The 22,324-nt window shown below is 52.9% G+C and overlaps 1 protein-coding gene across 4 annotated transcripts; it reads right to left on the bottom strand.

Moving 5' to 3' along the window:
* Positions 1-330: 330 nt before the first annotated feature.
* KIF7 (kinesin family member 7) lies at positions 331-21,033 on the bottom strand. 4 transcript variants are annotated; one of them, XM_079910452.1, is made up of 19 exons: positions 20,620-21,033; positions 17,978-18,323; positions 16,506-16,706; positions 15,734-16,127; positions 14,984-15,503; positions 14,364-14,480; positions 13,554-13,781; positions 12,513-12,652; positions 12,005-12,120; positions 11,637-11,789; positions 10,176-10,378; positions 8,894-9,091; positions 8,366-8,491; positions 7,996-8,172; positions 6,664-6,879; positions 5,738-5,944; positions 5,376-5,574; positions 5,144-5,290; positions 331-4,940 (listed from the first exon to the last, which is right to left on the bottom strand). In XM_079910452.1, exons 2-19 carry the CDS (start codon positions 18,303-18,305, stop codon positions 4,567-4,569), a joined length of 4,044 nt encoding a protein of 1,347 aa, XP_079766578.1. In that variant the 5' UTR covers positions 18,306-18,323; positions 20,620-21,033; the 3' UTR covers positions 331-4,566. The 4 variants fall into 4 exon arrangements, with proteins under 4 accessions (XP_079766578.1, XP_079766580.1, XP_079766579.1 ...); XM_079910454.1 differs by having other exon boundaries at positions 331-4,934; XM_079910453.1 differs by having other exon boundaries at positions 17,978-18,317.
* Positions 21,034-22,324: the final 1,291 nt, after the last annotated feature.

Genomic DNA, 22,324 nt, shown 5'->3' with positions numbered 1-22,324 from the left:
GCAGGATATTGGAAAAGCATTTGAAATTAAGAGACCAGCAACTAAAAACAATCTTGTATATATATAGACCGCTATATCAAAACCTCACAGTAACTGCAAACCAAAAATCTACAATAGATACACAGACAAAAAGAAAAAGCAATCCAAACACAACACTAAAGATAGTCATCAAATCACAAGAGAACAAAAGAGGAAGGGAAGAAAAAAGACCTACAAAAACAAATCCAAAACATGATGGCAATAAGAACATACATATTGATAATTTCCTTAAATGTAAATGGATTAAATGAGCCAACCAAAAGGCATAGACTGGCTGAATGGATACAAAAACAAGACCCATATGTATGCTGTCTACAAGAGACCCACTTCAGATCTAGGGACAGATAAAGACTGAAAGTGAGGGGATGGAAAAAGGTATTCCATACAAATGGAAATCAAAAGAAAGCTGGAGTAGCAATACTCAGACAAAATAGACTTTAAAATAAATACTGTTACAAGAGACAAAGAAGGACACTACATAATGATCAAGGGATCAATCCAAGAAGATATAACAATTATAAATATATATGCCTACAAAATAGAAGCACCTCAACATATAAGGCAAATGCTAACAGCCATAAAAGGAGGAATTGACATTAACTCAACAGTAGTGGGGGACTTTAACACACCATTTACATCAATGGACATTATCACCCAAACAGAAAATTAGTAAGGAAACAGGCCTTAAAGGACACGTTAGACCTGATGGGCTTAATTGATATTTACAGAACATTCCATCTGGAAGCAGCAGAATACACATTCTTCTCAAGTATGCATGGAACATTCTCCAGGATAGATCATATGCTGGGCCACAAAGCAAGCCTCCATAAATATAAGAAAATTGAAATCGTATCAAGCATCTTCTCCAACCACAACACTGAGATTAGAAATCAATTACAGGAAAAAAAAAACCTGTAAAAAAGTGCAAACATATGGAGCTAAACAATATGTTACTAAACGACCAATGGATCACTGAAGAAATCAAAGAGGAAATCAAAAAATACTTAGAGACAAATGACAACAAAAACACGATGATCAAAAACCTATGGGACACAGCAAAAACAGTTCTAAGAGAGAAGTTTATAGCAATGCTATCTTACCTCAGGAAACAAAAAATTCTCAAACAACCCAACCTTATACCTAAAGCAACTAGAGAAAGAAGAACAAGTAAAACCCAAAGTTAGTAAAAGGAAAGAAATCATAACAATCAGAGCAGAAATAAATGAAATAGAAACAAAGAAAACAATAGAAAAGATCAATAAAACTAAAAGTTCATTCTTTGAAAAGACAGGCAAAATTGATAAAACTTTAGCCAGACTCATCAGAAAAAAAAGGGAGAGGGTTCAAATCAATAAAATTAGAAACGAAAAAGAAGTTACAACTGACACCACTGAAATACAAAGGACCATAAGAGACTACTACAAGCAACTATATGCCAATTAAATGGACACTCTAGAAGAAATGGACAACTTCTTAGAAAGGTACAACCTTCTAAGACTGAACCAGGAATAAATAGAAAATATAAACAGACCAGTCACAAGTACTGAAATTGAAACTGTGATTTAAAAACTTCCAACAAACAAAAGTCCAGGACCAGATGGTTTCACAGGTGAATTCTATCAAACATTTAAAGAAGAGTTAACACCTATCCTTCTGAAACTATTCCAAAAAACCGCAGAGGAAGGAACACTCCCAAACTCATTCTATATGGCCACCATCACCCTGATACCAAAACCAGACAAAGATACCACAAAAAAAGAAAATTACAGGCCAATATCACTGATGATAAAAAAAAAATCCTCAACAAAATACTAGCAAACAGAATCCAACAATACATTAAAAGGATGATACACCATTATCAAGTAAGATATATCCCAGGGATGCAAGGACTTTTCCATATCTGCAAATCACTCAGTGTGATACACCACATGAACAAACTGAAGAATAAAACCCATATGATCATCTCAGTAGATGTAGAAAAAGCTTTTGACAAAATTCAACACCCATTTATGATAAAAAAAACTCTCCAGAAAGTGGGCCTAGAGGGAACTTATCCCAACATAATAAAGAATTAAAATATGACATATGACAGACACACAGCTAACATCATTCTCAATGGTGAAAAGCTGAAAGCATTTCCACTAAGATCAGGAACAAGACAGGGATGTCCACTCTTGCCACTTTTATTCAACATAGCTTTGGAAGTCCTAGCCTCAGCAATCAGAGAAATAAAAGAAATAAAAGGAACCCAAATTGGAAAAGAACTAAAACTGTCACTGTTTGCAGATGACATGATACTATACATAGAAAATCCTAAAGATACTGCCAGAAAACTACTAGAGCTCATCAATGAATTCAGTAAGGTTGCAGGATACAAAATTAATGCACAGAAATCTCTTGCATTCCTATATATTAACAATGAAAGATCAGAAAGAGAAATTAAGGAAACAATTCCATTCACCATTGCAACAAAAAGAATAAAATACCCAGGAATAAACCTACCTAAGGAGGCAAAAGACCTGTACTCTGAAAACTATAAGATGCTAATGAAAGAAATTGAAGATGACACAAACAGTTGGAAAGATATACCATGTTCTTGGATTGGAAGAATCAACACTGTCAAAATGACTATACTACCCAAGGCAATCTACAGATTCAGTGCAATCCCTATCAAATTACCTATGGCATTTTTCAAAGAACTAGAACAAAATTTTTTTTAATTTGTATGGAAACACAAAAGACCCCAAATAGCCATAGCAATCCTGAAAAACAGAGATGGAGGAATCAGGCACTTTGACTTCAGACTATACTACAAAGCTACAGTAATCAAAACAGTATGGTCCTAGCACAAAAACAGACACATACATCAATGGAACAGGATAGAAAACCCCAAAATAAACCCATGCACCTATGGTCAATTAATCTACAACAAATGAGGAAAGGACATACAATGTAGAAAAGACAGTCTCTTCAATAAGTGGTGCTGGGAAAACTGGACAGATACACACATTAATAAAAGAATGAAACTAGAACATTCTCTAACAGCATACACAAAAATAAACTCAAAACGGATTAAAGACCTAAATGTAAGATTGGATACTATAAAACTCTTAGAGGAAAACATAGGCAGAACACTCTTTGACATAAGTCACAGCAATATCTTTTTGGATCCACCTCCCAGAGTAATGAAAATAAAAATAAACAAATGGGACCTAATTAAACTTAAAAGCTTTTGCACAGCAAAGGAAACCATAAACAAAATTAAAAGACAGCCCACAGAATGGGAGAAAATATTTGCAAACAAAGTGACCACCAACGGATTAATCTCTAAAATATACTAACAGCTCATGCAGCTCTATATAAAAAAAAAAAAAATCCAATCAAAGAATGGGCAGAACAGCTAAATAGACATTTCTTCAAAGAAGACATACAGATGGCCAAAACGCACATGAAAAGATGTTCAGAGAAATAAAAATCAAAACTACAATGAGGTATCACCTCACACCAGTCAGAATGGCCATCATCAAAAAGTCTACAAACAATAAATGCTGGAGAGGGTGTGGAGAAAAGGGAACCCTCCTACAGTGTTGGTGGGAATATAAATTGACACAACCATTATGGAGGTTCCTTAAACAACTAAAAATAGAGCTACCATATGATCCAGCAATCCCACTCCTAGGCATATATCCGGAGAAAACCATAATTTGAAAAGATACATGCACCACAATGTTCACTGCAGCACTGTTTACAATAGCCAAGACATGGAAGCAACCTAAATGTCCATCGATAGAGGAATGGATAAAGACATGGTACATATATATGATGGAATATTACTCAGCCATAAAAAAATGAAATAATGCCACTTGCAGCAACATGGATGGGCCTAGAGATTATCATACTAAGTGAAGTAAGTCAGACAAAGACAAATATCATATGATATCACTTATATGTGGAATCTAAAAAAATGATACAAATGAACTTATTTACAAAACAGAAACAGACTCACAGACTTTGAAAACAAATTTACAGTTACCAAAGGGAAAAGGTAAGGGGAGGGATAAATTAGGAGTTTGGGATTAACATATACACACTACTACATATAACACAGATAATCAACAAGGACCTACTATATAGCACAGGAAACTCTACTCAATAATCGGTAATAACCTATATGGGAAAAGAATCTGAAGAAGAATGGATATATGTATATGTATAACTGAATCACTTTGCTGGACACCTGAAATTAACACAACACTGTAAATCACCTATACTCTAATATGAAATAAAAATTTTTTAAAAAGCCAGAAGGTAGCAATTGGGTATTGCAGCTTAAAGGAAATGAATGGTAGGAATCTGCATCTTTTTTAAACAGTTCTGGGCTGTGGCCCAAATTTGTTGACTCCAATTAGAAAAATCAGGACCTGATTTAGAGTTTGAGGTAAAGACTCCTTCACAGAAGGGAGCACTGACATCACAACTTTCAGCAGGCTCCAAATCTCCCTCCAAGCCCAGCTCTGCCCCAAGAGCCTACAGGGGGTTTTTTCTGACATCAATCATCCCTGGGCTGGTCCTTCGCAGTTCCCGCCGGGGCTTGGGCAAGGGCCCGAGGTTCCGGGGCAAACCCATCTCACCCACAGGTAGCATCCGCCCCACCAAGGGTTCAGCGGCCTCCCGCTGCCGTAGCTCCTCAGGGGAACCCTGCTCCTCGCTGCACAGGCTCGAGCGTTTCCATGTCAATGGTAACGGGGCATGTACCAAGTCCCGCATCTCCTCACGGGGGCGGGGCACACCCTCAGTGACGGGGGGCTGCCACAGAGGCTCAGGTGCCGGGTGGGGCTCATCTTCACTTCCAGGGGCTTGTCTGTTCTCCGGGCACAGGGTCCTCTTCTCCCCACCTGTCACTGGGAATAACAACATCCTTGTCAGAAATGGAGTAGCAGCACCTTCCTGAAGTCCTAGCTTTCCAATGCCCCAGTGCAATAAGCAACATGTGAAATGACCCAAGAGCTGAAGTTAGAGTGGTTTCTAAGCTTTCTCCAAAACAAAGAAAACCTGACGTCAGGGCAAGGCATTGGCCAGCTTGGTGACAGCACATAACAATTACCCCTGCTCTGGCCCGCAGCATTCAGACTACTGAGCTTCTGTTTCAGTTCCTGGTTGATCCACATGTGGCGGCCCAGCTCCTTCTCCAGAGCCTGAATTCTGGTCTCATACTGCCTCTTGCTGTCTGCTAACCCTTCACCAAGGTGGTCTGGAGGGAAAAGGCAGAAACAGGTGGCAAGGGGCTATGGGCAGGCGGCAGTCACCACGGCCTTTGGGGCAGGCCTGGGCCTCACCTCGACTCTGCTGGAGGAGGAGCTGGATGTTCTGCTCATGCTCCTTCTGCTGCAGGGTCAGCTGGCGGTCCATCTCCAGGCGCTGCCGCTCTAGAGCCACCTCCAGCCAATAGACCAGCCTCTGCTGCTCCTCCAGCTGCATCTCCAGCTCCGAGAAGGCAATCTGCTGCTGGTGCTGCTCCTCTCGGAGCGTCACCACCTGTCCCAAGGCCCAGCCAGGCTCAGCCCCAGTGCCGGCTCCCTTCACCCAGGGGATCCTCAACCAGGGGCAGCAGGTATTTGGCCAACTAGCCACCAACATCATCAACCTTCTCCCACTGAGTTCCAGGAGGAGGAGTCGGGCTCGTGGGCCAGTGACCCACCTTGTCAAAGTACTTGCAGAGTAGGGCTCTGGTCTCCGAGGATGAGAGGTAGCTGAGCTTGGCCATGAGGTTCATCTCACACTGGGACAGCATGGAGGCCGAGGCCCGCAGCACCCGCTGGCGGCACGTGATGGCCTCGTTCTTGTACTCGATGGCAGCGTCCAGGGCCTCGATGGCCTCGTCCAGCTGGAACAGCGTCCGCTCCTCCTGCGGGGACATGGGACGTGTGGAGGTGGAGTGCTGGCTTCCTGCTCCACGGAACGCCCGCTCCCTGAACAGGTCCCGGGCAGGCTTGCAACAGTCACACGCAGCCATGACTCAGCCCGTACATGTCCCCTCGTCCTAGCGCAGAGTCAGCACATGGAGAGAGGGGCCCCTGGCCACTACGGCAGGAACAGGGACACTTCCATCTCAGCCTCAGCCCGGGGGGGTACAGGAGGCTGGGGCTCGCCAAGAGGCTGCCCTCTGGAGCACATGGCCTCTGGCGTGACCTGCACTCGGGAGACCCTGCACTGAAGGGAAGGCGTGCTGGGACCACAGAGGCACCCAGGATCTGCTGAAGTCCGCTGCTCTTAACATGGGCTTTCTCTGCTGTCAGGAGGGCAAACCTGTGTGGCTGAGGTGTGCTGACATGGTCCCAACTCTCATCCCACGTTAGGGAGTTGAGAGGTGTGAGCTCGTGATACATACACGAGGTCAACGTGCCGCAGGACGCGGAACGAGTCCAGAGTCCAGCTGGGCGGGACCGAGGGCAGCCAGGCCCCAGCCGTGTGTCCCAGACATGGGGGCTGGAGCAGTGGGGGGGAGGGCCAGTTCTGTGCGTTCTTGGTGGGCTAACACCCGGGAGGAACGCGTGCGTGTCCAAAAGCAGCAAGGCCCGCAACCCAGAGTGGAGCAGGCAGCCAGGGCCAGCCCGCAGGGCGCACCTCAGGCGACAGCAGGCTGCCCTGCCTCAGCTTGCCATCAATCTCCAGCCGCTGCTTCAGCAGCGCGTCCTTCTCCTGGCGCAGGGCGTCGATCTCCCCACGGATCTGCTGCTGGCTCTGGGCGCTGCCCTGCCGCAGCTGCCCGCTCTTCTCGGAGAGCTCCTTCTCCAGGTGCTCCAGCCGGCTGGACACACGCACAATGTCCTCGTTGAGGGCCTGTGGGCGGCACAGCTAGTGATTAGGGAAGAAGCAGGCCCCATCCTCCCCAGGGCGACAGGGATGGCCCAGCCCCACCACAGGATGCTGAGGAGTGCTGCTCCGCGGGAGGCCTGACTCTCAGCTCTGCATAAGCCGGGGAGTGGGCACCTATGGGACCCGAGCCTCTGAAGAGGGGCCCCCAGAGACGGCCTGGAAGGAGGATACAGACAAGCTGAGGAAAGGGCAGTCCTGACAAGGAGGGAACAACCCGGGCAGAAACAGAGCGGGATGGTGGTGGCCTGTTACGGCGATGACGTGACTCCAGCTTGCGATGGGAATTATGGGAAATCAGTGGCCAAATCCCAAAGGCCCTTCTGGGAACCTGATGTGGGAGGAAGTAAGGGCTCTAGTGGCCGAGGGAAGTTCCAGATAATCCAGCTGAATCCTCTTGGACTCCATGAGGGCAGAAGTGAGTCTGGAACCCTGTGGGCATCTAGCCTGAGCACCCGCTCCTGGAACAGGCTCTGGGCTTTGTGTGTGACATACGCCTTCTCTGATCCTCATGACCACACTGTGATTCCATCTGACAGAGGAGGAAGGTATGGCTCAGAAGCTTCCTGCTCAAGAGGAGGCAATGAAGCCTAGCAGAGCTGGGTGGGGCCAGGTTCATCTGCCTCCAGTGCCAGTGAAGGCTCTTCCACTCTGGCCATACCACCTCTCCATACCTGTGGTTCCCTGTTCCGCCTGCACAGTCCAGAGCAGGTGGTTAATGAGGTAAAATGAATTGTGGGATAGATACTTGGAGAGGTTCTTCTATCCACACAGCAGCACCTGCATCACAGACACCCTAAAGCCCTAGAATTCTTGAGAGATCCATAGGATATAGCCTGACCTGGCTGGAACTTACCTGGCAGGGACATCACCTAGAAGAACCGCACCTGTCTAGAACTCACCTGGCAGTGTTATCAAATGGAGAGATCTCACTTGGAAGGACCTCACCTGATGGAATCTCACCTGGCAGGACCTCACCCGGCAGAAACTCAACTGGCAGGCTCTCGCCTTGCTGGACTTCACCTGGCAGGGCCTCCCATGGCAGGGCCTCATCGGGTAGGGCCTCACCTGGCAGGACCTCACCTGGCTGGACCGCAGGCGCTTGCTCTCCAGCCCCGTCTTCTCCTGCATCAGGGCCTCCTTCTTGGCCAGGATGGCCTCCCGCTTGTGGAGCTCCTCCCCTAGCTCCTCCAGCGCCCGCCGCTGCTGTAGGACCTTCTCCATCTCCTGGTCCAGCCACTTCTTCTGCTCTTCAATCTTCTGAGGGACAGTGGAGGCGGGGAGGGAACTCAGCTTTCACCTCTGGCTGCGTGGGTGGTGCAGGCGGCCACCCAGGTCAGGTGGGGAGAATGGTGTACCCACCATCTGACCCCCCGGGGACTCTAGCAACTGGCCAGGCTGCCCAGCCAGGCTGTGGGTGCCCCTGGGGGTGCAGGCTCAGCCCAGGCCCCACCTGCTGCTGCTCCAGGCTGACAACAGAGCCGTTGCTGCCGCTGCGCCGCTTCCTCTGAAATGCCGCAATCTCTTCTGTCTTGATCTTCAGGATCTTTTGCTGCTGCTCGTGCTTCAGCTCCAGCTCCTGGGGATGTGCAGGGTGAGAAGCTCAGTGGGCAGGGCCGTGAGTGGTACCCGCATCCTCCCAGAGCCGGTGATCCCCCAAGCCCAAAGGAGTGCCTACCCTGCTCCCAAGACAGCCCTGTGCAGCAACCCCCAGCCTCGCCACCCCCAAGTCTCGCTGGGGACCCGCAAACAGAAGCAAACATTTGCAAGATGCCAGTCCCCTTATATAATTCATCCTACTGAATTCTCACCCTAGCCCTGAGTTTCCCATAACTCTCCTCATTTTCAAGTAAAAAATCAAACTCAGGGAAGCCAAGTGAGCCGCTTTATAAGGTCACGTGGCTGTAAGTGCTCCCCTGGCTGTGTGCCCCGCCTGGCCTCCTGGCTGGGACACAGGCACCCCACCGCCCAAGCGCCTGACCTTGACACGGTGCTGCCGCTTGTTCATCTCTGTCTCCAGGCGCCGCTTCTGCTCTGTCTCCTCACGAAGCCGCCTTTGCAGCTGCCCCTGCTGCTGCCGCATGAGCTGCACATTCCTCTCCAGCTCCTGCAGCCGCTTCTCGCTCTGGGCCGACAGCGACACCAGCCGCTCTGTCGCCTGTTTCTTCTCCTTCAGCACCTGGGACCAACACAGCCTCTGCTGGGCCACGCGTGGGGGCTGCCGAGAGCCTGGCATGGTGCCGGGCACTCAACAAGGGCAGGCAGGACAGAAGAACGGCACATAGAGGGACAGACAGAAGGGAAAACAGGCAGATGGATGACGGACTAATTAAAATATCAAAATTATAAGAATGTCAAGCTACTACGATGCTTATTACGTACTAAGCGCTACATCAAGTGCTCTCAGTATACTAAATGATCCTAACAATCTGATGAAAAGGTTTTAAAGGTTTCCTACTTAACAGATTAGGAAACTGAGGCACAGAGAGGCTAGGAAACTTGACCAAAGACACATAGCTAGTAAATGGCAGAGCTGGGATTCAAACCCAAACAAAGAGCACAGGCTCCAGAACCTGTGCTCTTAATCACTCTACTGTATGGTCTCTTGGACACCTGAACTGAGAAAAGAAGGAATGAATAATGGATGGACAGCTGCAAAGAATGGATGGCAGGGTGGGTGGACAGACAGATGATGGGATCATATAAAGGTAAAAAACAGGATGGACAGATAATGCAAGGGTCCATCAAGGGGAATAGAAAGACAAATGAATAGACACATAAATGGACAGTTAGTCATACCAACTGATAAAAGGACAATCGGATGGATGGATTAGATAGACACATGGACTGATGGGTGGAGGGACAGAGGGATGATGGTTTGGAGAGGCGGGTAAATGGAGAACTGGAAGGGTAGACAGGTGGAGGGAGGCGGGAGGAGCTGCAGGAGAGAAGGCTGGTTTCTCCCGATGCCCACCCCTCACCCTCACTGGTCTCCTAGATGGTCTTCGGGCAGGCCCCACCTCCCTGCCTCTGCTGTGTTTAAACCTGAGCCGACTCCCAGCACCGCCAGCTTCTACCTAATGCCAGCCTCACCCTGAGAGACCAGGAGGGCGTTAGTGCCACCAGCCGGGGCTGGGGCACGAGGGCCTGAGCACCCACAGGTTCCACAGTGAGCGTGGGCTCCAGGGCTCACATGTCTTGATCCCAGAACCCCAGCCTGGGAGGCAGCAACCACCACCCCCAGGGTCCGGACAGGTCAGTACCTGCACTTGGCTCTGAGCGGCAGCAACCCTCTTGCGGAACTCCTGGAGCTGCGAACACTCGCTGGCGTCCTGGGGCTCCTTGCCCTCAAGCTCCCGCAGCTGCCTCTGGCCTTCACTCAGCTCAGTCCGCACCCGCTCTGCCTCCTGCTCCAGCTCCCGGATGCGCTGGCTGTGCTGGCGGTTCAGGGCCTGGGCCGCCTTCCCTGGAAGAAAAGGCGAGGGTCGTGTCAGCACAGCCCCTCTGCCTGAAGAGCATTGTAGTTCATTCCCCCGGGAGCTTTTCCAGACCTCTGTCAGCCCTGGACACCTACATGGATTTTGCCACAACTCTGTACCCCTAGAACTGTGATTTACTTAATACTTTTCTTTAAATTGACACATTTTTTAAATTAGCCTTATCCATAGCAGTGACCCAGGGAAAATACGGGTTTATTTGTTTTACTTTTAACTAACACATGCTAAAGTAAATATGTAACTTGAGCCTGCATACAACTAAGCCTCTAGAACTAACTTCCATTTGTAGGAAATATGGAGGACAGAGGGACAAGCTAAATGACACCACAGGAAGCTAATAGACAAAACCCAGAACATTTGGAGTTTGTAACATTCTATAGGATGACTGTGTAAAGGTGAGAGAAGGGAGATTTCAGAGAACTAACGTGCAAATATAATGTGTGGACAAGCCCGGAGCTGCACACAGACACTGCTGTAGAGCTGCTTCTGCTCTGGGCATTGAAAGGGCATGAGTTCTGTTAGATGTGCTAATGGCATTTTGGTTAAAATGTTGAAAAAGAGGCATACTGAAAGGTGTAGGGATGAAATGACATGCTGTCCTGGATTTGCTTCAAAATATTTCAGCAAAGAAAAAAGGGAGAGATAAAACAAATGCGAGCAAAGCTTGGAAATGCTAAATCTGGTGATAGGGACTCTCATATGTCTATTTGAAATTGTTCCCAGTGCATTTTGGAATAAATAAAATTATAACTATTAAAATTAAAAAGCTCAACTAGTCACCACCAAAAATCATCCCCTGCTCGTTCACCAGTATCACCAGTAGTAGACGTAGATGATCTGGGGACGCTGTTTGCTCCCAAGGACCAGGAGATTCTGTGCCCAGTGTGGTGCCTGACACACAGCAATTGATAATAATATTGGGTTGGCCAAAAAGTTGGTTTGAAAACCCGAACGAACTTTTCAGCCAACCCAATAATAAGAACTAATGCTTCCTGAAAGCCAGCCTAAGCACTTCACTTGAATCAGCTCATTTCAACAACCTATAAAGCAGGTTCAGTTACTATCTCCATTTCAGAGAGGAGAAAACTGAAGCACAGAGGCATTATCCTACCTGCTCAAGGTCACATATCTGGAAGAAACTGAGCTGGTTTACCAAACCTATGCCACCTGGACCCCGCTCCTAACCACCCTCAGGTGGGAGGCCAGCCCAAAAACCCTCCCCCTCACCTGTGCGGACCAGCTCGCCTATGAGCTCCTCCTTCATGCGGATGTTGATGGCCAGCTCACGGATCTTCTGCTGGGCTTGGGCCAGCCGCCACTCAGAGGCCATGGCAGTGGGGGCCTGGTGGGGCCGAACCAGGGCCTGGCTCCCACCAACCACTGTAATAGGCTGACTGTCAGGGCCGCTGTCCCAGCTAACAGTGGGGGGGAGGGGGAGGGGAGGGGGAGGGGAGGGGAGGGGAGGGGAGGGGAGGGGGAGGGCATGCCCTGGCCAGCAACAGCCAGGGGTTGTGTGTGGACTGTCCAGGATGGCCAGTCCAGGACCATGAAGGGGAAAAGGGGTCAGGACCCTCTCTGTGCCCTACCCAGCTCACCTCTGGGCCCCGGGATGGTTGCACCCAGCTCCTCCAGGCGAAGCTCTGGGCCCTTCCTGTTGAGTGGACTCCCTGGGCGGGCCCCCATCCTCTGGCTCCCCTTACTGATCCTATTCCTGGAGGGCAGAAGTGGGAGCCTGTATCCCTCCCCAGCCCAGCTACCTCCTGGGCCCAGGAGGGGAAGAGAGGCCACCAGGGTCACTGTTACCCCAGGATGTCAGTCTGGCAGAATTCTGAGGCCAGCAGCTGAGCTTAGAGGGTGCAGGGCAGCTGGGGGAACCGAGGGCCACCTTGGAGGTTGAGAACCAGGAAGTCTGGGCCCATCCCCTCAGCACACTCACCCCAGCGAGAACTCTTGATTCAGAGCCCATAGTCCCTGCCTGCTCTCCCCCAAGGGCCGGCCAGGGCGACGCAGGCGAGGGAACCCTGAGACCCCAGTGGGATCCTCCTCCTGCCCAGCCGGGGCCCTGAGCCAGTCCTTGTCAGGTGGGCCGTGGGTCCCACTCACCTGCGTGGGTGCAGGATCCGTCGGGGTGGCTCCTCCTCCCCCCCCGCCTCCTCTTCCTCTGATGCAGCTGAAGAGCCACTTCCCAGCCTCTCTCCCTCTGCCAGCAACTTGGCTCCAGCCTCCCTGCCATTTGTCACTTGCTAGGGGAATGCCAGGTTTCAGGATAGGAAGCTTCTAGGGCATTCTTCATCAGCCATCTCCCACCACCAAGTCTTTGCTCCCACCTACACCCACCTTGCATGCTCCTCACATCTCTACCTCTTCCAGCCCTACTTTACCTTCAGGATCTAGCTCAAATGACACCTCTGGGAAGCCTTTCCACTCTCAAGTCGGAGCAGGAGCTTCCTCCCTCTTCCCTCGCTCCTCCCTCTTCTCCCCCTCCTCACCCCTGCTCCGGCTCCCATAGCAAACCTGGCACTCCTCGGGGGACAACTGGTCCTTTCTGTCTCGTATACAGGTCATCTGCACCAAGTTTTATCTCACCAACAACACCCTGCTAGAGTAGGGGGGCTGCATAACAGGCTTCTGCCAAACCCACGTCCTCCCTCTCCTCAGTCCCTCAGGCCTTTAGAGCTGAGATGACCCAGAGCTCTCAGGCAGATGCAGGAGCAGCCTTTGTCCAAAAGGCCCCAAGTGACAGAACTAGAAACAAGAGACCAGGCTTGAGGAGCAGACTAGAGCTCAGGAAAGAGTGAACTTGCAAAGAAACGCGTCCAAAGATGGAGAGGGTGTGGCCTCGGAGGTGATGAGCTCCCCACCCCTGGAAGTATGTGAGCTTTCCACTCCATACTGGAAGCCAGAAGCCCCTCTATAACCTCCTCACTCTGAGCGATCCCAGGTACTCCAGGGATGCTCAACGGCACCAGATCCTTCTGAGAAGCCCTACGTAAATTTTGGCCATTCCTCTAGGAACCACCAGAAAGGGGCATCTCATAGCTGGTCCCATGAAAGCATGGGGTGAGGGACACATTCCCCAGCATCACCTTCCCCTGCCAGAGCCTGCCCAGGTCAACAGGCCCAGCAGACACGCCACCTCCTCACCTCTCCCCAATTCTCAGGGCCAACTTCATCTCCAGGAAGGCAGGCAGGGGGCACCATGCCCAGCACATGGGTGTGGGCACCCCCCAGGGGGGCCGTGTGAGGCCGGGGCATAAAGGACTCAGGAGGCAAGCCCTGCAAGAGCCCTGGGGCCCCCCAGCCAGGCCGCACCAGCTCCAGCCGCAGCCGCAGCTCTGCCATCTCCTCCTGCTGCTCACGAAGACGGTCGCTCTGCAAGACACGGTCCAAGTGCGGATGGGGCAACGCGGAAGTGCGAAAGGTAGGGTGCAGGGATGCTGAGAGGCAGAAGTGCAGGAAACTGAAGAGCACGTCTGAGGCCACCCTGCCCTCTCTGTGCTAAAATGGAGGAGGGCCAAATACCTCTGACCACCTCTTGGTGTCCCTCCCACGCGCACACACACTGCATCAGTTCCGGTTCAAACTCACCCACCCTGCCACATCCTATCACTCCCTCCATATCCATGCCATTCACTGCCACCAGAGGGCGCCAGGAGCAATGCTGACCCAGTTACCCTGGGACAAAAGGAAAAGCCCAGCTCTGGAGTCTCATTCTGCTACCCCTCCAGTCCCACTTCCTATCCATCCTCATGACCATCCTGCACACCCACCCGCACCAATGTGTTCCTCACCTCCACACTTTTGCTCATACTGCGCACCCCGTATCTCTACCCATCCTGCCAGAACCCGCCCACCCACACAGCTAACTTCCTCTCATCCTGACAGGCTCAGCTCAGTTTCACCTCCCAGCAGAAGTGCCCCCCCCACTTGTGCAGGTGGAAGGGGGTGCCCCACCTGCAGCTTGTACTGCTCCATGGCGTCCTCCAGCGCAGCCAGAAAGTCTCGGTTCTCCTCCTCCAGCCGGGCCACCTGGCTCTGCAGGGCCAGCAGCTGCAGTGCCCCCTCATCTTCCTATGGGGCCGGGAGAGAAGTTTCAGGGCCAGGAGCTGTCAAGACAAGCCTGCCTGTCCCTGAGACACCTCAGCCCTCTCCCTGCCCTGCCAGAGGTTCCCCTAGCCGGGCTTGCTACTCTGCTCCAAGCCCCACCTGCAACAGGGGCTCGAGACCCCACCTGGCCTGCAGTCCCCTCCACAAGCCATTGGGCCAGCTCTTGTAATTATTAATCATATTTTCATTAACAATAACATCACTATTATTAGGAACAACTAGCCTTCACCTGCACTTGTGACACCTTCAGTCCTTACATCACCAGGAGGTAGATACTAATGCTATCCCTATTTTACAGATAGAGACGCTGAGGACTGGAAAGTCATCAAGGTCACCAGCAGAAGTGCCTCTGAATCCCGAATGTGCTCTGCTAATGAGCAAGGGACAGGGACACAGCTAGCTGTGTGAAGACTTTCTTCCTTCCCCATCCCCTCCCCACCCCTAGGCCACACCTGACCCCTGGCCACCTTTCGTCCGCCGGGTCCCTGCATGGCCTGCTCCTCGGCGGAGGCACTCTCGATGCCGCTGTCGGGACCGGAGGCAGAGCTTAGGGCGCTGCGCTCACCCTCGACGGCGCACAGCCAGTCGCGCACCTTGCGGGCGGCGGCGCCAGGCAGCCCGGGCTCGGCCTGTAGCTCGCGCAGGAGGCTGTAAGCGGCGTCAGTGCGGGCCCGGTAGCGAGCGCACTCGGCGCCAAGGCGGGCGGCGGCCGCGGCGGAGGCGGCGGTGGGGCCCAGGGCGCGCCGGCCCCGGTGGATGATGCGCGTCTCCGAGCGGTGTCTAGGCGGCCCCCGCGGGCCAGCAGCTGCCTCCTCAGGCGCCCGCTCGGCCTCAGGCCGCCAGTTGACAGTGGCGCGGTTGCGGATGTTCTGGGCGCGGCTGGCGTAGTTCAGGGTGTTGAGAGTCTCGTCGAAGTCCGAGGAGGAAGGGCTGACGCAAGCGATCATCACTGTCTTGGCATTCCCGCCCAGGGAGTCTTTGAGGATCCTGAGGGCGCCAGGCAAGACGCGTTAGGGGCCCCAACGTCCCAGGTACAGACCCCAAACAGGGTCCGATCCTCGGCGTGCTTCCCCATGGGCCGGATACCTCGAACCGCCTGATGGGGACCCATCTCCTAGTCACCTCCCCCCAACCCCAGAGGCCAGACAGCAGCTAGAACAGACTAGCGTGGCTCTTGGGGCCCCTTCTCTGTGGGCCTGCGGCCATCGGCGGCTCACCGGGTGATCTTGGAGTCCCGGTAGGGGATGTGGCTGCCACGGCGCTGGGGGTCACCCAGGGCGCTGATGACGTTGCCCAGCGCCAAGAGGCTGCTGTTGATCTGGATGCTCTCCTTGAGCCGCTCGCCTGTGCTGCCCGTCTTGAGCACCCTCTCTGAGCCCGCCAAGTCCACGAAGTGGAACTTGGAGATGAGCAGCTGGCCCGCAGCAGGTCGGGGGAGGCGGCTGGGGGCGCGCCCCCGCTGCTCCAGGGTCACGGTGAACACAGTGTGTGAGCGGCTGGAGAGGCGGTTGAGGTGTGTGGCCCCCGTGTGCCGTGCTGCATTGCCCATCTCCAAGAGGCTCAGCACCTCATCCAGGCCCTCCACGTCGACCTCCTTCACTCCACACAGCACTGCGGGCACAGAAGGCCATGAGCCCAGGGCAGGGGCAGCCTGAGACTGACAGCCAGGAGAGCAGGCAGAGCACGGCTGGTCCCCTAAAGCTCTTCCTGACTCAGGGCTCCCTTCCCCATGCCCAGGGGGTCCTGCCCATACTGGCTGGGGCTTGAGGGGGCTCCAGCTTCCCCACGCTTACCTCAATGCCTATCACTCTGGGCACACCAATGTATACTGAACTCAGTAGAGACGGGAAGCGAAAGCAAAACTTTCCAGAGCTTGGTTTCCCAGTTAGGAGGCACCCCCACCAGACAGGTAAGCCACCCTAAGCAGGTAAAGCCTCCCCAAGCCAGGTATCCCGCTCCCAGCCAGTGGTAGACCCAGGAGTTCCTCACCAACATTCCCACGATCATCTTCCCGAAGCTGGATGTCACGGCTGGCGGTGCCCACCTCCAGCAGGTCTCGGAACTCCTCCTTGTACACTTCCAGGTAGGACACGTGCACCAGACAGTCAAGCAGGTCATTCTCATCAATCAGCTTAAAGGCCTCAGCCATGGCCCGTGGGATGATGCCCTGCTCGTCCTCGTGAAGAGAGGCTGAGGAGACACCGCAGGGCCTCCTGCCACCATGCTTTCAGCTGGATGTGGCACCCACAAGGCCCAGAAGCCCCTAGCAGCAGCTGGAGCATGGGGCTCCAGTGTGGAGAAGGCAGCAGCAGAGGCCAGGATGGGCTGGGCAGCCTGAGCCAGGCCATGCCCCAGGGTGGTCAGGCAGAATTTCAGAGTTGGAAGTAACCTCTCAAGGTTCAACCAATCCCTTTCATGATGTAAGCATCCCCTCCACTACATCTCTGCCAGGCGGTCAGATACCCTTTGCTTGATTACTCCTGGAGACTCATTACCATAGTCTATGCTCAGTTACCTAAAGGACCTCCTAAATTTATCCCAAGGAAGTAATAAGAGGATATTCAGAACATATTCTTCCTCATAACTCAATAAAAATGTAAACATCCTAAGTGTCCATCCTAACATCCAAACAGGGGACCTGGTTAAATAAGTTACCTTATACTCACAATGGCATGCCAGGCAGCCATTAAAATTTTTGATTGAAGAATATTTAACGATACAGAGAAATGTTCATGATATACTGTTAAAAAAATAAAACAGGATACAAAAGAGTGGGTACACTATTATACCATTTTTTAACATATACTAATTTTCACCCAGAAAGACTGAAATGCTAACAGGGTGAGTGATTTCTGAAAGGCAATTATCAAGTAAGTTTTATTTTGTGTATGTGTTTTCTGTATTTTCCTAATTTTCCACAACAAACATGTACACTTTTAAAACCTAGGATAAAGCAGTTCATGCTCTTTAAAAGGGGGCAGTTCCTTCAGTTGGCCTAAAGCATCTCTCCCAAAACTCTGCTCCAGAGCCTCATGGAACCAGCCTACTTCCCTGCTATGCAGCAGCCAAAGCATATCTCTTCCAGGACAGTTCCCCTTCCAACCACTCTGACCAGAACATGGATTCCTGACCCCCAGCAGCCATCCTAACAACCTCCAGAGACAAGCCAACTTCCCGTGCCCTTCCTCCCCGTGAGGTCCCCACAGCCAGACAGCATGGTCCCATCTCTATGGAGTTGAGAAGGTCACTCACCTCCGAGGACTCTTCCTGCCTGCCCGACCCGCCCACTGACACAGCTGATCCCACTCCGGGCTGCAGATCTGTTTAGGAAACCTGCCCCTCCCCCCTCCCCCAGCATCCTCATCTTCAACAGAGAATGGCAGCAAGAGGGCAGGGGCAGAAATTCAGGAGACATTGAGGACCCTCAACAAGGGCAGGGGGCCTCAAGCAGGGTCACTCACCCACACTGGCCTCCCCCATGGTGTACGTCTTCCCGGAGCCTGTCTGACCGTAGGCAAAGACGGTGGCATTGAAGCCCTCAAAAAAAGCCTCGAGGAGGGGTTGCACGCAGGCCTGGTACACAGCCTCCTGCCCGGCGTCCTCGTCCAGCACTACGTGGAAGCCAAAGTGGCGGTCCCGGCCCAAAGTGACCCGGCCGTGCCCCGGCTCCACCCTCAGGCAGCTCTGGTGCCCGTGCAGCAGCTCCTTGGGCAGCAATGGGCGGACTCGAAGGGCCACCCTCACTGGGGCCTCCTCAGCCCCTGGCAGCCTCTGGGCCTCCAGCCCCATGTTGAGGGAAGGCTGTTCCTGCGAAGAGAGGAAGAGGCCCCTGCCATCAGCACCTGGACTCACTTTGCAGGTGACCTGGAGCCAGATCCTGCAGCTCCTGACCTTGCAAGGATTAAAAGGGAGGGTGGTCAAAACTCAGAACATCCTCCGTGCCCCAACCTAATGCCCAGATGCTGCAAGGGCCACGATAAAAATCCTACACAGTAACATTTCATGGCTCCCATCACTGGCAAAATAAGGCCCTAACTCCTCCACCTGACATCCAAGGGTTTCTGTGTTCCAGCTGCATCCTTCCCCTGGGACCCTACCTCCTAGAAGGAAGACACACAGACACACACACAAGCAGCACCACATCAGGGATCTCTTCCCTAACACCTATTGGGTTTTCCATAGTCTCTGCTTTTGTCATCTCACATCCCCTGCTCCACCTTCTTAAAAAGAGTCAGCACAGGACAGGAATAAAGATACAGATGTAGAGAATGGACTTGAGGACACAGGGAGGCGGAAGGAGAAGCTGGGATGAAGTGAGAGAGTGGCATGGACATATATACATTACCAAATCTAAAATAGCTAGTGGGAAGCAGCCGCATAACACAGGGAGATCAGCTCAGTGCTTTGTGGCCACCTAGAGGGGTGGGATAGGGAGGGTGGGAGGAGATATGGGGATATATGTACACATACAATGATTCACTTTGTTATACAGCAGAAACTAACACACCATTGTAAAGCAATTATACTCCAATAAAGATGCTAAAAAAAAAAAAAAAAGCAGGGCTTCCCTGGTGGCGCAGTGGTTGAGAGTCCGCCTGCCGATGCAGGGGACATGCGTTCATGCCCTGGTCCGGGAAGATCCCGCATGCCACGGAGTGGCTGGGCCCATGAGCCATGGCCGCTGGGCCTGCGCGTCCGGAGCCTGTGCTCCTCAACGGGAGAGGCCACAACAGTGAGAGGCCCACGTACCGCTTGAGACCAAGCCCCCACCATCAAATACTGCCAATCCCATCTTCTAAATATCAAGTACACCTGCTTCTTTCCATCCTATTACCAAAGCTCTGATCCTGCCCACCGACATCTCGACGGAATGACATTTACCAGCCTCCTCACTGGCCTCAGCCTCCCTGCACCTTCCTATGCAGCAACACGGGCATTTTTCAGAAATGCAAATGCGCTCACATCACTCTCCTATTTAAACTCCCCCCAGAAGAGACTCCCTAATGCTCTTGAGATTCAAAACCTTAACAGGAAAAAAAAAACTTTTAATGGGCCCTGCCTACCCCCTATACCCCACCTTTCCTCACCTTTCTCCTCCTGCAGCACACTCAGTGTTGCCCAAGACTCCTCATCCCTCCAGGCTTAGGCTGGTCCCACCTTCAGGGAGCCAGGGAGGGGCCCCTGCTCTGTGCCCCCACCACTACACATACACATACACACACACACACAATGCCCTGTGGTTCTCCCATCAGCCACTGACCACTCCCTTCCCTTGCAAAAGACAGATTACCCGTCGTCCCCCCCCCCCCACGTCCCAATCTGGGAGCTGGGAGGCAGGGACCCTCCTGTCCCCTTCGTGCTGCATCTTCAGCACCCAGCACAAGGTCCGACGCTTAGTAGCTGCCCAATAGTGATGAATAATCTTCATCCAAGGAAACTTCCCCATCTCCTTCCTCCTTTCTCTTATCGCAGTCCTCACCACTCCCTACCCCCACCCCCAGGTCACAGCACTTTATTTTTCACTACTTAACGTCTCTCAGCAGCTGTAACGGTTCTTTCGTTAATTCAATCATCAGCGCCTGCTGGGTGCCCGGCCCTGGGGCCACAGCGGTAACTGCCACGCGATACTGTGGGCGCCTTCGCGCACCCCTCACCCAAAGCTTTTCCAGACCCGTGCAGTCCCGGCTTCTCCGCACCCCGGCTCGGGGCACAGTGCTCCGCGCACCGAAGGCGCCCGGACAACACCGGGGCGGTCGGGCGCCCGGGGTAGGGGAACCGGAGTCAGAAGCGCCAGGCAAGGGATAGGAGCTCGCGGAAAGTTCGGAGAAGTGATTTCAAATGCGAAACCAACTCTCGCAGCGTGGGCGCTAGCTCCTCCTGGCCAGGCCCATAAGGCCGTCCTCAGGCCCCCGACTTAGGAAAGGGGAGACTCCCACCCGCCCAGACACGGACTTCCAGGAGACTGGTAAGCAAGGATGGGGGAGGTCCCCGTGCTCGGTCAGGGCTCCCCAGGCGTGCCGACACCGTGCCACCCGGTCCAGGCGCGCGCCTCCTCCCTCCTACCCCGGTCCTCGACCGCCACCCCTCCCCGGCCCACACCCACCCGCTCCGGTGTGAGCGTAGTCCCGCCGCGGGACGGTCAGGCTCGAGCCCCAGCGCGGCGCGCGCGGATGCCGTCACCGGGACCCCCGCCCACCAAAACATCCCGCCCCTCATCCGCAACTCCGCCCACCTGGGCGCTCGGGGGCGGCGGCGCGGGCTGCGCGGCGCCGCGGAGTCTGTCGGCAGACGGGGCGGGGCGGGGACAGGAGGGGCGGGGGATTGGGCGTGGCCTGGGCTGAAGTGCGGGGGCCCCTTATCCCTGGGCCCCCAGCACCGTGTGGGGGCACCCAGCAGCGGCCGGAGTCGCGAGCACTATTCGCCGAATTCTGGGGACACAGCGACCAACAAGGCCGCCCGGATTCTCCGAGCTGGAGAAGCCCACCAGCTCCTGGAGCGGGGAGCCTAAGTTTTATAATGCAAGTTGTAACAAGTGAGAGAATGAAAACTAACTAGGAGACATTTTCGTTCCGGGAGGGGAGGGTGGATTTTCTAACCCTGAGACTCCGGTTAAAGTGGCCTAAAAATCAACTACTCTTGGTTCGTTAGTTCGTTTGTTCATTCAAGTGCAGACCTTCCCTCCTTTCCGCCATTGCTACCCTTCTATCGCAGAACTCCCCACGCCCCGTCAAAGGTCAGCAAAGCCTCCACCCCTTTTTTTATCTGATTTCACTACCCCTTCTAAAGCTGAGAAGGATTCATCCCCCCTGAGATATTCGGGGTTGGGATGGGGGCCCACTCCCGGCGGTGTGGCCGAGGCCCTGGCTGCACCCTGGGCACTAACACCAAGCGGTGGGTGGATGGATGAAACCACGAGGGAGCTCCTATTCAGGCCTTCTAGCATTCTAGGCAGAGAGCAGGATGGCTGCTGCCCCCTGCTGGGGGCAGCCTCACCCCAGGGCAGGCCCTGACAAAGTCTGGCCTCACAGTTCTGGCTTGTAAGCCCCCAGGTGGGAATGGGCATGGGATCCACTGGCCCACTGGTGGATTACACTGCCACCCAGCCTTGGGTTCCTGGATGGACAACTGCCCCTAGAAGAGGCCACTGGGAGTTGGGAGCTGCTGTAGAGTTCTTAGCCAACCTCTCCGGTTGGGGAGGCAATTTTGTGGGTGAACAGCCAGTGGAAATCCTGCAGAGGTATTCATCCTGCATCTACCTGGGCAGGTGCTGACCAGGAAACTGCCCCCAAACATCTCTTCCAGCATGCCCCCCACCATCCACCCTATCGCTCAAGCCATCTTTGACTCCTCTGTTCTATCTACCACCAAGCCCTGATTCCCCCTCCTCAGCAGCTTCCAGTCCAGGCAAGTCTCTTCATCCTCCACAACCTTGCTGCCCAAGCCACCACTGTCTCTTGCCTGGGCCACTGCAAAGCCTTATCACTGGTCCCCCTTCTGCCCTAGTAATGCATGCCAGTTTTTAAAAAGCACAAAAGTACAGAAGGAGACAGGTAAGCATAGTCATGTTTTGGAGGGTACCCTTCCAACTATTACCCTCCATGTTGCTTAGTCCACTCAGGCTGCTATAACAAAATGCCACAGACTGGGTGGCTCATAAAAAACAAATATTTATTTCTCACAGTTCTGAGGGCTGGGAAGTCCAAGATCCTGGTGATGGCAGATTCAGTGTCAGGTGAGGCCCCACTTCCTAGATGGCCATCTTTTTACAGTGTCCCACATGGCAGATGGGACAAGCTAGCTCTCTGGTG

The sequence above is a fragment of the Stenella coeruleoalba genome (genome assembly GCF_951394435.1).
Source record: "Stenella coeruleoalba genome assembly, chromosome: 2".
NCBI lineage: Eukaryota > Metazoa > Chordata > Mammalia > Artiodactyla > Delphinidae > Stenella > Stenella coeruleoalba.
This window is presented reverse-complemented; position numbering and strand designations above follow the sequence as displayed.

Bases quoted from the DNA above. Each gene is read 5' to 3' on its own strand.
- KIF7 (XM_079910452.1), bottom strand. From the start codon at position 18,305: ATGGGGCTGGAGGCCCAGAGGCTGCCAGGGGCTGAGGAGGCCCCAGTG. The intron at 15,504-15,733 runs GTGAGCCGCCGA...TGGCGCCCTCAG, and splicing joins CGGGACTCCAAGATCACCCG to GATCCTCAAAGACTCCCTGG. The intron at 10,379-11,636 runs GTGAGGGGGAGG...CTTTTCTTCCAG, and splicing joins AGGCGAGCTGGTCCGCACAG to GGAAGGCGGCCCAGGCCCTG.